Below are 18717 nucleotides of genomic sequence, written 5' to 3'. Positions count from 1 at the left end.
CTTCAGAGGCAACCTTTCCCAGCTACCATTGAGTTCTGCTTCTGCTCTTAATCTGGAGAAGTGACATACAGGCTGGTTCACCAACCTTGAGCATTTGTCAGCCCCCGCTCTGACTGACAAGAGGTCAGCTAACTAAAAAAAGGACTTGCTACCTAAAAAAATTAAACTGTAAGAGTATCTCAAATAAACGCATGTTATAATCCAGAAACAACAATGTTGTTAAATGTGCACAGACACACTAACAAGGCATCCAGCAAAATAAAAATTTTGTAATCTCTTAATGGATCCATGAGATGAGTAGAACATGTTGTACATACATACTCACATACACTGCTTGTCTTTTTTTTTTTTTAAATTACATAATGTTTGACTGAAATGAGATGCTAAAGCATTTTAGGACCTCAAAAGCATACGCAAATTGCTCTATACCGAAATTTTCTAAAAGTCAACCCTCAGAAAATACTTTCACATTTTAAAATATAGGTCACCTTACTTAAAATCTGTAAAAGCATCTTATATATGCATTACATTTAGAGTTTGAAATTGGGAAATCTAAGTGCTATGATCACCTCTGATTTTAGAGGACTACTTTTATTTCTAGGGGATTCTAACACATCCAAATAAAAGCTAATTTTAGTTTTTTATTGTAATTCTTCAAAGGTGCTTTACTTACTAACTACTTAGTAATTTCTAGTATTGTTTATAGCACTGACAGTACTGAACAGTAAACAGTAAACAGTTCAGTGTTGCTCACAATGTGTATTTTTAAAGTTGCTAGTAAAGCATTAAAGATTTTCTACATTGTGTTTTCAGTGATGACAGAATAATGTAAAACAAATATAAAAATATTTAAAAGGAAAGGACACCTTTGCAATAAAATTACCTGCATGACATCAGTAACGTCAATGAAATTAGTTCCCGGAAACTTTGTGTCTTCCTCCTCACTATGTATATCTTCTGGAGTCTTATAAAGACAGATTGAAATTGTTAGGTATTCCATATCGGGGGGAAAAAATGCATTAACAGAAAAACTTCATGACAAGAATGCAATTAAATCACCACTCACTGTCAATAGCCTGAATCCAGAAAAAATGCTTTACCCACCTGAAAAGTTAGGAGGAATTATTTGCATAGCATAAAGAGAGATTATTAGAACTTTTTCTTGTATGCTGACAACTAAAACCTTCTGTTACCAAATCTAATGGAATATCGCAACATCAAAAGTTCCAGGGTAATACCTGTGTGCTGGTTTTGGCTGGGATAGTGTCAGCTCTTATTAAAAAAAACAATAAGACAAAATATTATAAAACATATCACACAAGATTCTAGAAGTGTCTTAAGCAATTTACTTATGTGTGATTTCTACAGTGTTATTTAATAATATAATTTTTAAATAATAAACACTATTTTAGCCTACGGTCTCTGTCTTATTCAGTGAATACCTTGACCACAGGACTCTGGAGGACCTAAATCTTTAAGTCAGAATAGCAGCTAACACACAGGGAAAATAGAAGGTACAATAACTATACAAAAATAATCACTGCATCACTGTGTCTTCACACTGTCCAGTCTGTGCAATGCACAAGACAGAAGTCCACTATATTGAAGAAACAATATGCTATCCTGTAAACATGTGCCCTAGTTTACAACCTTATCATTCAGCATGCAGCAGTTAACCTTTTAGTTGCACAAAAACCTTCATTATTGCTTAGATTAGATTAAAAACACCTCTGAAAAGTTATATGGAAAGAGAATAGAGTAGACCCGCCAGCTCCACACACAACAGGCTACCAGTGAACGGGCTACACATACATGCCACTAACCACTCAAATCCAGCCAAGAAGCAGACGGAGGAATGAACAACATCCTCAGTCTTCATGCCAGAACACTGAAGCCAGTATAAATAAGACAGACATGGGCCAATAAGGGATTACAACTCTTAACAGGACAGAGAAACGCTGTTTTTCTTAAAGTTTTGCTATGGTGATTATTTAATCTTGGAAGAACAGTCTTGCTGCAATTTTTCATTTTCTTAAACAAATATCTCATATTATAAATTCTTCAGAGTAATTACTCCATTTTTCCTGGAACTGTCTAATTTCTCTAACTAAAACAAGACGATGAGATAACTTTGTAGTAATTGAACATATTTTCTTTTTTAACAAATTTGAATTCACAGACATTTAGACCGATCAATACCTGTATTACAGCATTGACAGAAGGAAGTGCAGGTTCAGAGCCTGGAAGAACGTGGTTTACACTCATATTGTCACTCGAAACACTGTCAATATCTACATTTGGTAACACCTAGGACAGAAAAAAGCACCAATCTGAAAAATCTATGTATTAGCTTGGCTACTATTGTTGAACTTTTTAGATTCTCTCTTCCGCTTGCTACTGAGCCACGAAACTTCAGTGACCTCCTTTTCTCATACCTGTATCTGATAATAACTTTGTTCTGAAAAACAAAATACTCTGACATACAAAAACTAACCCCAGAAATATTCACCTCATTTCTTGCAGTACCTGATTTCTCCTGTTCTCTAACTCCCTCATACTTTGTCTTGCATGTGACAAAATGTGAGTATACCTATAACGTTATATAGCAGATGTGTGTTTGACTTGCAATTCGTTTACACTGTGTTGGCCTACAAGCCACTGTGTACGCTGGTTATTGGCTTCACATTGTTATACATCTGGTATAGTAAAATAAAGGGATAATTGTATTACAGTATGGTTTGTAATAAAGGCATGTCCATTACAGCATCAAAATATGTTGTGGTTTTTTAAGAACAAAGATTTAAATGCTTGCTTAATTCTTTGGGGGGGGAAGACGGGGGAGGAAATCACCTTAAACATTTAAGAACTGGGTGAAATAACAGCAAAATGCATGTGGGTGGAATACAGTGATACAGCAAGGGAACAAACCACATACTACTCTACCTGTATTTAACTTTGAGTTCCATGAATCATTTGTACCTGAAAGGTGTGTGTAGGAGTGTGTATATTCCCAACAATTTGAATCCAAAATAATGAACAAATGTCAAGGAAGTTAAGGTTTCTTACAACAGACTCATGTAAAAAATTAAAACAAAAACAACAAAAAAACCCACAACCCACTAGGTAAGGACTGCAACAGTTGATTAATCAGGAGTGAAATCCTTGGGTTGACTATCATGCTTGAAACAGAAATCTCAAAGGCCAAAGCAGTCATCCAAGAAAACTGACATTTATGTTAATACTTTTTTTATTCCAAGTTTGTTCTGGCTCAAAAATCTCACTTAAAAAAAAAAAAAAAAGAAAATGTGACATAGAACTATTTTACAAACACCCTGCATAGGTGACTTACAGAAGAAATAATTTTCTATTTTGGTCAAATAATAAAGATAATTGTTAAAATATGAATAAAAATATTAGCATACCATGACAACTTCTTGGTCCCTCCATTCTATACGTTTCTAAAGCTTACTGAAAACCATCTACCGATGTCAAAGTAAGTTACTAATGGATAAGACTGTCTTTAGTTAGCATTTATTAAAATAAACAAACAAATAATCATCACTCTTAACATGTACCTGCACAGACAGTTGAGGTGGATCCTTCTTCTCTGATCTCATCTCTATTACAGCTATGTTTGGTTTTTTTACCTCAACCGGTGGTTTTGGTGGCACTTGAGGAAGAGAGGTTGTAACTGTAACAGGGTGCGGTTTACCTATAACTAATCCAGCAGGCTGCAGTGAGATGTCGCTGATTTGGGTTTGACCTAAGGACAGTTTAAAAATAATTAAAGATATATATAAATCTCTGAAGTCAGTAAATTAATAAATTAATTAAAATTAAATTCTAATTGCCTGTGTTTCACATGAGACAGACTGAGATCTCGTGTGCAATTACAGACCAATTAAGAAGTTCCCTATTAATACTAGCTAAAGTATAGTGCTTCACCAGGTATTTTTAAGGCTTTCCCAGCAGAAACTGCCATTTTTTAAAATTATTCACTTTTCTTGACTACGGTGACACCTACTGCTGAAAACGAGAATAACTACATTGTGTTTGCCGTTCAAAAATTACATACCATGCTTCCCGCACCTCACATTTTCTTAATCATGTTCAAAATACTATTACACTTAGTATAGCGTCCCACAAATTTTTGAGACATCCTTTTTTTTTTAATAATTATCTTCTTTAAATGCCAATATAACACAAACCCTGCCCAAAACAAGGCCTCTATAAAGGTTCTATTGAAGGTCCAAAAATACAGAAGCCATGACAATGAAATTAGTGTGTTTGGCACAATCCTACTGAAATTGTTGGACTGAAGTCATCGTAAATGTTGAATCCAAGGGCCAATGATTCATGGATACCAAACTAAAAACCACAACAAGACCCCTAGAAATATAAAGCGTACCAAAGGAGGTATGTACAGCTAAGCAAATAATTGGTCTGTTAGGGTGTTGCCAGACATCCAGCATGAAGAATGAGGAGAATCAGAACTTTTAAACTGTTCCCCCATTTAGATTTCCCATGAGAAGGGCAGTTGCAAATCTTACGGGCCAGGGCAAAGTTTTATTTCCATGAAGTAGCAGTAATTAACCTTCACACATCCCTTCTACAGGTTATTTGCTCCTACCTAGTGGAATAGCCATAGGAATTAGGTGACCTTCAAGTGGACCGCAGACTGCAGGTACATCGCGACTTGGACTAAAGAGGTACTGATTTTCTTGGGTAAGTGCATATAAAGGGTGCTGTTTCCTAGGGCTGGTTACTACCTTCTGTGTGCGAGAAGTCTGTGTTCTTGCTGACTTTACCTTTGTACCTGAAACAAGAGCAGATAAACCACACGTCATCAAAGCATGTACAAACAGAACAATACCAGAGTCTACTAATTTAAGCCCTTCAACTGGAACAAAATAAATTTTTGCTGTGGGATGGAGGGAGCAAGGGGGCGAGACATGAAGGGTGGAATCTAAAAGTGCTAAGTTAGATGTCGCAGTATTGATAGCGATGAAGGAATTAAAATTACAATTTTTGAATATCTGCATCTAGTGAATAAAGGCACAGAAATATGAAGAAAAGGACACAAGGATGGTAGTAGGCTGGAATGAAACGTGCAATTTAGCAGGTAAGAAGAAACCCATGATTTAGGTTTGAAATACAGCATTAGAACGGCATGCAAGCCTGGCATAAAAAACAGACAGGATATAGAATATAGCCAAACTGATCTCTTGTTCATCTGATTAACTGCCTCAATTTTATAAACATGCAGTTTGTCTCCAGCCACAACATCGACAGGTTCTCAAAGGAACAGGTATAATCTACAAATTCCTGGTTTAACAACTCACTGCTAGTGGAAAATAAAGCCATAACTAACACCCATAAGTCTTGACTTGCAACATCGAGGAAGCACTGATTTTTTGGTCCAGTTTTGAAAACGTATTGTTAAATAGCCAACCAGAAGTACTTTGTATGTAACAATGCCTAAGCATATAGCAGAGGAGAACGTTTATTGCAGTGTTGCGTTTCTCACTATACAGTCATGAAAGGTCTTATTCAACCTATATTCTTTGCAAACAATGGATATTATTAGGGAAATCATTAGCTTTAATCTCAATGGATAAAAACTGCCTGAAACATCCCCAAAAAAGGAATCAACAATCATGAATCAAACAGAAGTGCTTCTGCTGCTATTTTGTAGGCATTAGGAAAATGAACCTGGAAAGAATCACATTGGTAACCAACTCCGTATCTTCACTACTGTTGAAAAATGTCATCTTACTCCTCTGTTGTTTCTAATCATCACCCTTCCTGTATAAATGGCCATTTAACACATGGCAACAAGCACTTTTTAGCTCTGTTCACATTTAATAGCTTCCTAATTAATTGAAGAATAAGTCAATGATTATAAAATTTAGGGTTAATAAAGATTGATAATGTGACTTTTAACAAATGCAGACAAGCAAGTAAGGCAATTCACTCAAGAAGTGGTATTTTTATACACACAAATTATGGGTTATAAGCCTAGAAACAAGAACGGCAAGTCATAATTCTTCAATGAGAAAATACAAATCAGAAAGAAGCGTCTCTGAAAAAGGCTTTAAGGTCACGTTGGATAAGCAATGCAGTGAGAAATCACAATACAATCTGTGGTCAAAGGGATAAATGTAATCCTCAGATGTCTCAACAGGATGTCAGTGAGGTGGAGCAGGAGAAGACTTCCATATATGATAATACTGCATTCAGTTCTAATTGTGTATCCCTGTAAATTTTAAAATAGATTGGACATTAAAAGGCCTTTTTCATTTTTTAAGGAAAATCACCCGGAAACTGAAGTAGCTGTAAACTGAAGCCAAAAACTCACTATAAATCAGATACTAGGTTTGAAGTGTCCCATTTACTTTTGAACCATAAGGTATCTAGCCATGCGAAGAAGTAATTAAGGGCAGAATTTCTGATGTCTTTAAATGATGAGCATATGCCTTTCTGCAAAGCATACGTTAGCCAGAAAAATTGTTCTTTAGTCAAAGACAAATTACCGGACTCAGAAACATAAATAGACATAGTTCAGTGGCTTGTGATTTAGAAGAGGTCATACTATATGATCTAACAGTCCCCCCTGGCCTTCAACTTTTGAGTAAAAGCAGAAATTGGCAACATATCTGTAATACCACCAACTTATAAAAACAAGGTTCTCACAGTAACAATGATTAAGTACTGTATACACACAGCACCTCATTTTAATTGCTTTCAACTTTTTATTTCCCTCTGAAAAGTTTATTTGCACTGGGCAGAAATTAGACATTTAATTAAACTTAGCTTTAAAAATCTAGTGTTTTACATATATTTATCAGTTCAAATGATGCAAGAACTTTTTTCAGAAATGCTCTCTTACTCATAAAAGTGTTAGTTGGATTTTTTTCCTAATTTCCCACAAGAAGCCAAGCATTAGTCACTACAGTTTATTTGCAAAGAAAATGGTTGAGAGAGTTATAAAATGACTGAAAAGAGACTCTCCAGATGGCCATTTCAGTCTTAAATAAACATCCTTACTCTAACACTAATTTAAAACAAGCTCAGTGGACTGCTCTAACAAAATAGAGTCATTTAATAAGTCTGGATTTTCCAGACTATCAAACCCAAGGCCAACGACTTCCAATAATTTTTAAGCCTTTATCACCTGGTACATCAAGGCCAGGAAGGGAATCTGTGGGTGCAGATCCGTGAAGGAAAGAACTAACCATGTCTAATGAGAGCAAGATTTCTTTCTTTTTCTTTTTTTAAGAACCTGGTGCTTTAAAGTGCTCATTCAACTTACTTTCTTTTTATTTACACTCCTACTATGGAGGAGTACAGATCTGTTTCTAATTTTATTATTTATACTTTCCTGCCATAACAGCATCTTTCAGAATAGCAGCCCTCAAAAATATTTAACTATTGTTTAGCTATTTGTTTTAAACAATTAACTATTGTTTAACTATTTAACTATTGTCTTCATGAGACCCACGTGAAACACAGAAGCATTACTTTTCCATTTTATCAGCAAGATAAAGAAAAGTACAAAAATTAAGCAGCTTAACCAACTGTCTTATATGAAGAGTCAAAGACAAATAATGCCAGTATCAAACAAAGGCTGACCTCAGTCTAAAGCCATTAAAATCAGAAAACATGGCAATAGGACACATATTAATTGGAGTGCTATTTTTGTAAGTGACATGCAAGAAATTCCATATTCTTCCTTTCTTCCCTTAGATAAGAATACAAGTGGGTGCCTCATTTTGCTTGCTGTCAAGTTAGACACAAAAACATAACTTTCTGTAACTGCAGTCTGATGTGAAATAGAGAAACGAATTTTATGGCGGCTTTATTATTGCAAACACACATTTGCTGTACTGCTGTAGTATGACTTAATGACTTGGAAGAGAATCACTTTGGGTAAAGGCTATCCAGAGTTCATTCTGTTTTCAAGCAAATAGTTTTTAAACTGTATTTGTCACATGCAGGAGTTCTGGAAGATTGAAGACTGCATGGATCCAGTACACAGTTTTCTCTTTCATTTCTATTCGCCTCCAACAGAAAACAAGCAGCTTACTACAACTGCATGCAACCTGTATCTTTACCTTTCACTGACACTACTGAATTAAACACATTATCGGTAGAAAACAGTTAGTATCAAATGATCAAATGACCTACTTATTATAATCAGATTGCAGGGGCACTTTTTCTGCCTCTTTACAAGGCATTGTTTCTGGAATGATGAAATTGGCCTCCCTGGAAAGGTTGTGACCTTCTATAAAGCACAAGAGCCCAATAAATATAGAAGAAAAATGTCATTTAGGACTCGGCAAAAGCAGAACTGCTGATTAACTATTTTTGAAGAAGTGTCTGTTCTCAATCCAAATCTTAGAGGTCACTGTATCATTGTTATTGCTACACTAAGTGCTTACAAGCACACATTTTATTCAAAAAAATCTGTACAGAATAAACTAAATTACAGGTGTGCAGCATAGCCAGTATTCTAAAAGAGTGATATATCATGCTGGTCCTTCAAATGAGTATACCAGCATTTTTCACAAAAAAAGAAGTGTTTCAAGAGAGGTCAAATAACATACATACACAACAAGACTAGCAGTTTTCATATACCAAGTTCTCACCTTTTAAAAAATAAAGTAAGTTTTGAAAAGTCATCTAGATTTTTGTCAGGAGTATAACCCACATTTTCTAGGAGGGTTATGAGAATTGCAAATACTTTCTACCGGTAACATTTTTTCTTCATGGATCACAACTGGGCTCCAGACCACAGGTAAGAAAAGTGCCAGGAAATGGCATAAAGACTGTGCCAAGCTTAACAATAGATTCTTGTACTATTTTGAGGATTTGTCATCCATTTGTGGATGTACATAGTAATGTCAACAAAAACCCAAACAAACCACAAACTAAAAACCCGCAGTGCTTGTCTTCAAAGACATATATATGTTTTATACCATACATTTTCACAGCCTAAAAACATGTTCTCATCAAGTGACTGCCTTCTCATGTTAATCTCTTATATTTCATACAGAATATAATATTTTGACTGTTGTAATAAAAACTCAGACACCATTTTTTAAACATGACAGTTAAGATTGCATCAAGTGTATTTTCCCTGCATGGGTAACAACAGCGTAAGTGCAAGTAGCATAGAGGGAAGCCATCTAATATTTTTCCATTGATGCTCATCCTATTAACTCAATTGTGCCCACTATCACTTGCACTACCTCTAACACTTAACACGTTCTGTCTCTCCATCATTATCCTTTATTGTGTAATTTGTTCACTCTCTCCCGCAGTGAGATGATGATACACATTAGTTTTTCTGACATATCAGTTAAAGATTTATCTTAGTTTCTGTATTAAGAATCAGTTAAGTTTTGAAAAAATAACTAGGAAATAAAATAGATCAAATTAAAACATTACTTTCTACTAACTCAAGATAAAGTTTATGTACACCTACCTATGTAGGATACCATATAGTTTCACTTTTTTATTATTTTTACACATTTTTAATAGGTTTGAAAATTAGAATCCTCTGATCCTAACACTTTGCCTACAAAACTGATGAATGGAATTCATTATTAATCAAATAATAACCTTTATCAATCAATTAAATAAGCTTAACAAGCTAGTACAAAAGAGTTATACTCTGCTTTTAACCCTGACTTGACTAACAAAAGAAGTTACTTGCATTTAGTGAACTTAACCAATGCTTCTGATTAACATGCCTTTAAATATTTTCAAGTTAATAGATGTTATCTTCACACCCATAAATTTAAATTTTCATATTTCAATTCATGTATTAGAAGCGGGAAATGGAATATCAGGCTTCCTTAATTTTTCAAATCTCAGCAGATTTCTTAACTCTGAATGAATCAATCATTTAAATGACATGACTGGATAAACCTGACATGAAGAATACATCTCTCAGTAACCTTTATCAAAAGCTGAGTTAGTTTTTCAACACACTCAGCTTTCAGGTGCTTATGTCATTAATTCTAGCAATTCAGCTGTTTAAGACTTGGGCAACAATAAATTTATATTAATATGTTTATTAAATTTAGAAATAAGTATTAATTTGATAATCCAAAACAAGTGAGATCCACACTAAGCAAATCTGAAAACCTACTGGTATTTTTCAGTTTTGAAAAGAGCATCTTTTAGAATAGAATAGTTCAGTTGGAAAGGACCTACAACGATCATCTAGTTCAACTGCCTGACCACTTGAGGGCTGACCAAAAGTTAAAGCATGGTATTAAGGGCATTTTCCAAATGCCTCTTAAACACTGGCAAGCATGGGGCATCGACCACCTCTCTAGGAAGCCTACTGCAGTTGCTTAAGCTTTAAATTGAAGAGCAGGTGAACTACGATGGAATAGTTTCCTTTATACAAGGAATTCCTAATAGAAAAACTGGGAAGGAACACCTTGTTCACATCAAGGAATTACTTACCTCTAACACACTCTATCACCTTGGGTCTTTGAAGTTTAGATTTGGGAGAGGGAGAGTTGAATCTCAGATATGGTGCTTTTTTAAGCGTGCTACGATGGCCCTGGTAAATTGGTTTCCCATAAACTTGACACAGATAGTCTTCGTTTTGTACCACTGCACTTCCATTCACAGGTGCCTGACACACACCAAAAAAAAAAAAAAAAGTAGTTTACAATTCTTCATGTGTGAAAATTTGAACGCATCAGTAGTGTTGCAAAAGTCTAGAGGAAAAAAAAGTAAGAAGTTCTGCAACGAACAGTTGCAAGCACACATGAAAACTTATGCGTACAGAATACATACAAGAAACTTACTAACAGCTGAATAAAACAGCAGGTGCTGGGTACGACAAATTGGTAACATGACAATGAATTCTACGTTGTCATACACACTCAGCTTAGGCTTCTACAGCACATGAAAACAAGGACAATTCTGACAACAGAAATCCACAGGACAGGGCTATCACTTTCATTTAAAATTATTAGAGTTACACATACAAACAATTTTTCACATGAATACTGCAATCTAAAGTATAGCAGTCATTACCAAAAAAGAAACCAACTACTTGGGAACTCACAGCTGCCCTTTTTTCTTTCCTCTGCAAACTTTCAGAAGAAAAGTAAGTTCTAAACCTCTGTTTGCTTGTGTTATCTTCTGCTTGCTTCTGCAATGGCTTAGCTGCAGATAAAGGCTTCTCTGTTGAGCATCCTTGGATTTTTTGAGTTTTTCCTTTGATTTCTTTATTGGTCTTCATAGCCTTGATGTTTTGGGCTCTCCTGATCCATGGGACCTTTTTATCATATTTCACTTGTTCCAAATCATTTCTTGCCATTTCAGCCTGAAGATAAAACATAAACGTAATAGAAGGAGATTTTATCTTCAAGGCTATCAGAAGAGTCTGTGGATAACTTTGAAGTTCTAAGAAATGGCCTGTTTTTCATGTTAGCCAGCAACTGTGACCAGTGATTTTCATTAAGCAATGAAAGTTTAAAAATAGAGGTAAACATTTTATTATAGCATACTACATGCTAGCAATAATAAGTGGTTTTCTCATGTTTTCAAGTTGTGAGTGAATCATGTTTAACTGTTGCCATTGAAAGAACAATGTCATGTGGAAAAATACAATGCAAAAACCTGAACTCGTTTTTTCCAGCATACCTGGATTTCTACACTAATTGCCTTAATCCACTCATCCACAGTCTTTCTGATACGAATCTCTTCCAGTACATCTCTGAAACGGAAGAAAGAACTGTTTTAGGTCAGTGCTTCTTAAATTGCATAGATTTGTTCCTGGGAAAGTAGTGACCTACAAATACTATAAAAAGAGAAACCCAGAACACAGAGACAGTAAGATTATGTACCCCTACAGTCTCCAAAAGGCACTAAGCATACCCTATCCTGAGTTTCCCGAACCTAAATCTGTTCTTACATAATGCCACCTGCAAACCCCACCCCCTGCTTGTATATACTATCATTATTACAAACATCTATGAATAAGTGGCAGCCATGTGTCAGTTCCTATTTTGATCAAAAACTGAAAAAACAAGGCAACAAAATCATTCCAACTCCAAAGACAAAAAGCAGATGACAAAAATTACTACTTCCTCTAAAAGATAATGATAGCAGATACCATGCCTGAAAAAATGTTTACATGAAGAGAATAGTTACCTTCCTCAGGAAAACACACGATTAGAGAGCATTTTGATAGGAAAACTTTCATTATGATTCAAACAGGAGTATTTAACACAACTAACTAAGCAAAAATTCAAAAGCCCAAAGATCTGCTGTAGGATGACTAATTCTGTAACATTTACAGGTTAATGAAGCCTCTTCTGTTTAGAGTTATGAAATTACTGCTTAATTTTCCTATTAATGCAAGTTTGTCTATAAAAAGCTAAAAGCGCCGATGTCATGACAGCAGAGCAGTTTGTCCAGATGATAGTCTCAGAATTCAGATTTAAGTTATGGAGCATAGATCATACCAAGAAGTAACAGGTATCCGTCAAAAAATTCAATTCACATCAGGAGGGTCAAAAAACATTTGACGTTCAAGAGAATCACCTCATGATTCCAAAGAAGAATCAATAAATACTTTTTTCAGGGAACTGCACTAGTTCTTCAATGCACGGAATTAAAAAAATTGAAAGAGAGTTGATAAAAGGTGAGCACATACAACGAGTAGTCACACAAAGCACTGAATAATAGGGTCTAACCTGTTTGTAGTCAAGGCATTAATAAAAGTATACATGGCATCCCCATCTTTTGCGCGAATAACAGCTTCCAAATTTTCTTCAAGAACTTTTTTATTATTTTGAACTCCTCTCAAAATCCTTTCAGCATCCCTCAGTATAGATTTTGGCACTTTAACATTTTGAAGGATGGATGGTTTTTTGAGCTGATGTTGTTCAGGAAGATCAGATGCAACAGTAGGGTTTTTTGACTAAAATTGAAGCAGAACCGCTAGCTTTTAATCAGAGATTGTAATTTCAATTTTCTACACACTGATCAGAATTCCTATTAATCTATCATCACATCAATGCCCATGATGACATGAAACACTGTCCATGTGTACTATCATCAACTTCAATTACTCAAGAACATTCAGTATGTTGCAAATATATTTAAAAGTTAAGCAAATGGAAAGACATCCAAAAGCTCTCAAATGCCAAACGGTATAATGTATGAGAAGCAATGCTAATGAAGCAAATAAGCGTGTGAAAAGATGGCAATTAGATACATGAAGTATTACATGCAAATCTCTCCATGTAACAGTATTTAAGTATAATTAAAAGCACAATAAAACCCAAAGTCCTCTAAATATATGCACTCATTTGGCATCAATCTATCCCAAGAAACACCAGGCAACATACGTAAGTTTTAACAACATAATAAACCCCTCAACAGCACCACAATCCTCTCCCCCTTTCACTGATTTTTACTTTGTATAAGAAACAATGAAGCAACTATTAGCCTTTTACTTTGCAGAACCCTTTTACAGAGATAAAAATCGAGCATATATGAGCTGCTAAATATAAAAGGAAGGGACACAAGTACACGGGAAACAAGGAGCCATACAGCTATAGTTCTCACATTCCTGATGAAACCCAGAGGGCCCCAAATAGAGTGCTTCATTTTCCAGAAAGGAAGCAAAAAAATTTAAAAAGTGATACATGTATGTAAAGAAAAAGAAACCCCAAAACAAAACCAAAATACCCAAACTGGAGTAGACTCTGAAAGCATTAACTGAACGAAAGAAAAAAATCTCACAGATAAAAAAATCAGTTTTGGCTTTAAGGCTGCTCCTTTGTCAAATCAGAATGAAACAAAAGTTTATGTTCTAACACGTGTACTGCCAAAGCACACATAACAAAATAGAAATCAACGCACTGATCCCATGATTTTGGTTTTGCCTGGTGAGAAAAGGACAATATACTGAATTATCTACCAATTTTATATAGGTTTGCATTTTAAAATTAAACTTTTTGACAAGAACTAGCTCAATAAGACAGGTGAAATTTGTGAGAAAACGTAAGAAATACAGATACACATTCACCGCAAAATGATGTAGACTTGCCAATCAGACTCAGACCATGAAATGGTAATTGTATTAGCAGTCCACAACATGCCCGTTTTGAGGCAGCAGCTTTCTGCCAGGCATTTGTATTATTCCCTCAAGATAGCTCACTAAGATTGAATAAGACAAGTCAAAGAACAAGTTAAATCTTACTTTGAGTAATGTGATCTGTACATAATAGCAACTTTTTCAAAAAAATACAGGTATGCAATAGTTACTGTAGTGTTATCTCATTGCAAGCATATTCAAAACCGTTTCAGTATTACAGTATTTAAAAAAAAACAAAAACATAAAAATTCAAGGTATACCTTAATAAGATCATTCATGTCTGATTTCCATGAATTTGCTTCCTAAAAAGACAGAAGAAGAGCTGTTGAAACTTACCTAAACACAGATCTGTCAAAGTAAAATCTAGAGTAGATATTTGATCAATTTACATGAGCACAATGAATTCCTTGTGAACTACTAAATCTCACTGCACGCTTCTTTGGGATTAGAGCACCACCTTCTGTTCCATCTCAACCTACCTCAGTTAATTCAGGCCTTTCATTTGCTTGCATGACAAAGCTAGTGGTCGTTTATGCCAAGCATTTATTTTCTCACTTTACGTATCTCTCAATGATGAGACGTCAATAGCTAAGTATCTAATTGACTCAACTCCACATTTGCTGAAATCATCTACTCTGTCTTCCTATTGACCTTTTTCATAAGAAAGAAGAAGATATTTGAACCCATTTATGTCAACTGTGTCTTTCTCACCTGCCATTCCTTCCCCCGTCTTGTCCTGTTCTGTGCTGCCTATACTAAGGTATGTTATTCAACGTAAGTTTTTAGCAATAGTGGTAAGCAAATATTTGCAATGTAAATGGGGCACGTGGCATCAGTTCTCTTACTAGTACGAACAGTTAAATGTGCAATCTACTAATATCTTACAAATCTATGAAACAATGCATCAGCTACACTATAAGATATGACAGATGAAGCTATGTTTTCTAAAGACACAATAACAAATAACTGGCACGTAATACACGGTATTTTTAGGGAAATATGCAAGCTGAAACCTTCAACCACAGAAACAAACCGATAGAATCAGGACTATTATGTTCCAAGCCAATTCACAAACCTGTGGATATTCAAGTTTTTCTTCTTTCCCACCGCTTACATTTACAAGAACAGAGAGGACCACAGGCGGCAGGCTAAATGATCAGGCATACCTTGCTTCCACATGGCACCAGTTTAACAAACAGATAAAAACCTCAATTTTCAAAAGCCAGACACAAGTTACATGTTGCCAACACAGAACCATTCCAGCACCAAAGGTACAAAATCATTAGCATGAGAAACAATACAATGATGTATGCCAGGCAATTGTTTGGCAACAGCACTCTTTACAAAAAGAAATGGCAAAATGAGAAAGGAAGTAGCTTAAGTCATCCCTAAAGTTGACTGCAGATAACTAGAACATTGTTCTTTCCCAAATGGGAATGTTACATCAGCTGTGTAGCTCTAGTATCACAGGAAGAGAGCAAACAGAAAACAGGCACTGAAAATATCTGAAACCTTAAAACAAACAAATAAATAAAACACTTCTTTTTTTTAAATCTGTTTTATGTTTGGTAGAATGGCAGTAAAAGCCTCTACAGTCTAGTCCATTGCATACTCATTGAGACATTACTCGGGCTCAAAGCCGTTCTACATACAAAGACTGCAATATTTCAAGTAATTGTAAACAAATGTCAGTCTTCTTACAGAGGTAGAAGCAAGGGCAACTCTTTTACTGATACCAGACCTCTAAGTTTTTCTCCAAATTTTTTATTCCCCTTATTCAAACTCTTGGTCATTCCAGTAACACGGACTTTACCTGTAGCATGTCATGCATTTCTCTTCTCAACTGGCCAAGATCTTGAAGTAAATCATCTGCTTTTTTCACCGTTTTCTCAATTGAACTGCAATTTTGGAAGGAGTTTTCAAAAGCAGGGAATGAGTCTGTACGCAAAGCAGTATGCCTGATGGGAGAAACACTCCTGATTAAGTCTCACGGCTCCTCATGTGGCCCAAGAAAGTAGCCAACTTTGAAACTGAGCACGAATTTAAAGTGCAAGAATACCAAACCTTTATATAAAATGGAATTTGCTTTTTCACCTGAGGTTAGACAGGTTATTGGGTTTTCTGTTTACCACTTAACACCTTGAGCTGTATCCTTGTATTTTGAACAGTGAAACTACATCTAAAATTCAGATTGAATAGAGCAACATTTAAACTTTGGATACCTTTCCATTTGAAGCAATATTTTTGTCTATACGACCATAAATAAGACTTTATCTATGTAGCTGTTTATTAGTATATGTATATTAGTATATGTATATTAGTGAAATTATAACATCAAACTATTGCCTGGGGAAAATATGTTTCAGGGTGGCTAAAAAAATTTCCTAACTCACTCTAAAGCTTAGAAACTGGTAGGCTGATGCTGCTCCCTCCCAACAAGGTGTTGTCATATAGCTCCCATAAGCAGGCAGCTTGGAGTCTCACTGACAAGGGCAGTTCCACTTTAACACAACGCCTGTATAGCTGGCTTCTACTATAGCTGGCACTACTCCACAAGCTGCTGCAATAGAAGAAATATACTCAGAGGACAGAAAAGCACTCCAAGTGACACCCACTGACCTCCAAGAAAGGTGTTACGAACTATCCTTAGCAACGAGCTTTCATCTACCTTCAGTATGACAGAAATGCAGAAGTGGCATAGAAGTACCAGTGCTCCAGTTTTTCCTTCAAGCACAGCTTTGTCAGACTCAAGGACCACACCAGTGACTCTATTACACCATCAATATCTAATACACCTTTCCTGATTCCATTAAAACAAACAAAAAATCTTCCTCAATTTTGGATTGTTACGTTTATTTACCTGTCTCTTTCAGAATGCCAGCTCATTTTATTACTGTTTAATGTTGCCTTCTCGGAAAACTCCGTTTGCCTCAGTGGCATTTTTTGAGAATTCAGAATATGCTCAAGAAGCCTCCCTTCACCTAAGGCAGAAAAAAAGAAAGTGACATTTACTGTTAAGTTTGTCCAATATATTTAATACTTTCTTTTCCTTTCCAGATATTTCACCATTATATAATAATCACTAAGGATAGTAAAAATAATGTTTTAAATTTTAAAATACAGATTTACTTCAGATAAGACAAGTCACATAAAACCACTCACACTAATCTATCTTACTATGCTTTACATTAGCAAAGTCAGAAAACAGATGAATGAAACTGTGATGGCAATTAACTGAGTCACAAAGAAACATTCTGTCCATAATGTCAGAGATTTGTTCTTCTTCCTTTGTCTCGTTTCATTTATTCCTGGACCCATGAAACTATAGGAATACGTGACAGCTTTGTAAAAGAGAGGTAGAAGCAGCAGTCTGAGAAGGATCTGATAAAGACACAAACAGGCATTTTGTCCATCATGTTAGAGTACAATGGCTGGATCTTCTAAATGTTCTTCCTCAATCTTAGATCCTCAAACAACACAACCAACTAAAAAAAGATGTTTTATTTTTTAATGAAATGTTCAAAACTGAGTTTCATGCCACTAAACTGATCAAAAGCAGTAGAAGAAAATTACTTCACGTTTGCTTTATACATGCTGTTTTCATTACGATAGCCCACAGACGCTGTGGATCCATGGTTCTGGGAAAAAAAATTCCAATTCAACCAATGATAATGACAAAGTTATTGAGTAGCTCCAAAGTTTTACATTATTCTATATAATCTTCCTTAACCTGACAATGAATGGGCATTTGATTTTTCATCTGAGAAAATATTTCTCAGTGAGAAATTCTGTCCAGAAGCTATAGGTTAGATCAGTACTGTCATTAAGTCTTTAGTTAGTTAAGAGTGACTTATGTTCAAAATTAACCCTCCCGAAACGTACTTTCAAATATTCTGAATATATGTATTTAAGTGCCAGCAACCCAACAGGTCAAAATAGGTGAGGACCACACAAAGTAAACCCCAGGCCATACTATTCCTGCCAGTGGAGGACAGGAGTGTCTTACTCACAATACCTTCACATGTGGATTTGTAAGCATTTTCCTTTTCTGTTGCAGGGTTTTCTTTCTTTGAGATTTTCACATTTTTTGATACAGGTTCTGGAGCATGTCTCCGAGGAACTGGTGTCTTTAAAGGAGATTTTTGTGTATGAATGCCACAGTTTTGAAACTGGCTTGAATATGCTTCAGAGTAAAAAAAAAAAATTAAGGTTATTTAAATGTTAACGATTTTCTTCATAGGAAAACAAATCTAGAGGAAAAAAACATGCCAACATTATGAATTTTTCACAAAAATGCAAAACATTACAGAACTAGTTAAAAAAGCAAACAGAAAGAAAATTTCATACTTCCAAGTGCTATTATAAAGGGATCAAAAAAAAATATTCAACCATAGTATGAGCTAGTTCATTACAAGCTTCCACATAGATTATTTTTCAGTAAAATTATGTTAGATTAAGTCTAGGTCTCTCTTGGTGCAGACTAAGCACTCACTAAATACCAAACTCTCACTTTACTTTAAACTGGAACATTTTCAGAATAAGTGGTATAAGTTGTTTAGTATACTAGGCAATAAAATCAA

The 18717-nt window shown here is 35.2% G+C and overlaps 1 protein-coding gene across 13 annotated transcripts in view; it reads right to left on the bottom strand.

The window, feature by feature from the left end:
• The window catches only part of KIAA0586 (KIAA0586 ortholog), a 73354-nt gene that overhangs the window by 47314 nt on the left and 7323 nt on the right, over positions 1–18717 (bottom strand). For all 13 annotated transcript variants that reach the window (XR_012673764.1, XM_075150832.1, XM_075150835.1 and 10 more), the window contains 12 exons: positions 18153–18320; positions 16998–17118; positions 15951–16095; positions 14398–14439; positions 12729–12955; positions 11674–11746; positions 11093–11353; positions 10480–10654; positions 4631–4816; positions 3576–3763; positions 2200–2307; positions 884–964 (listed from right to left, as the gene is read on the bottom strand). Coding sequence is in view for 12 of the 13 variants with exons in the window: in XM_075150832.1 (XP_075006933.1) it covers positions 884–964; positions 2200–2307; positions 3576–3763; positions 4631–4816; positions 10480–10654; positions 11093–11353; positions 11674–11746; positions 12729–12955; positions 14398–14439; positions 15951–16095; positions 16998–17118; positions 18153–18320 (1775 nt within the window). In the remaining variant the exon portion in view is untranslated. The remainder of the gene's footprint in view (positions 1–883; positions 965–2199; positions 2308–3575; positions 3764–4630; positions 4817–10479; positions 10655–11092; positions 11354–11673; positions 11747–12728; positions 12956–14397; positions 14440–15950; positions 16096–16997; positions 17119–18152; positions 18321–18717) is intronic.

This window comes from Calonectris borealis, chromosome 5, assembly GCF_964195595.1.
Source record: "Calonectris borealis chromosome 5, bCalBor7.hap1.2, whole genome shotgun sequence".
In the NCBI taxonomy this organism is placed as follows: domain Eukaryota; kingdom Metazoa; phylum Chordata; class Aves; order Procellariiformes; family Procellariidae; genus Calonectris; species Calonectris borealis.
This window is presented reverse-complemented; position numbering and strand designations above follow the sequence as displayed.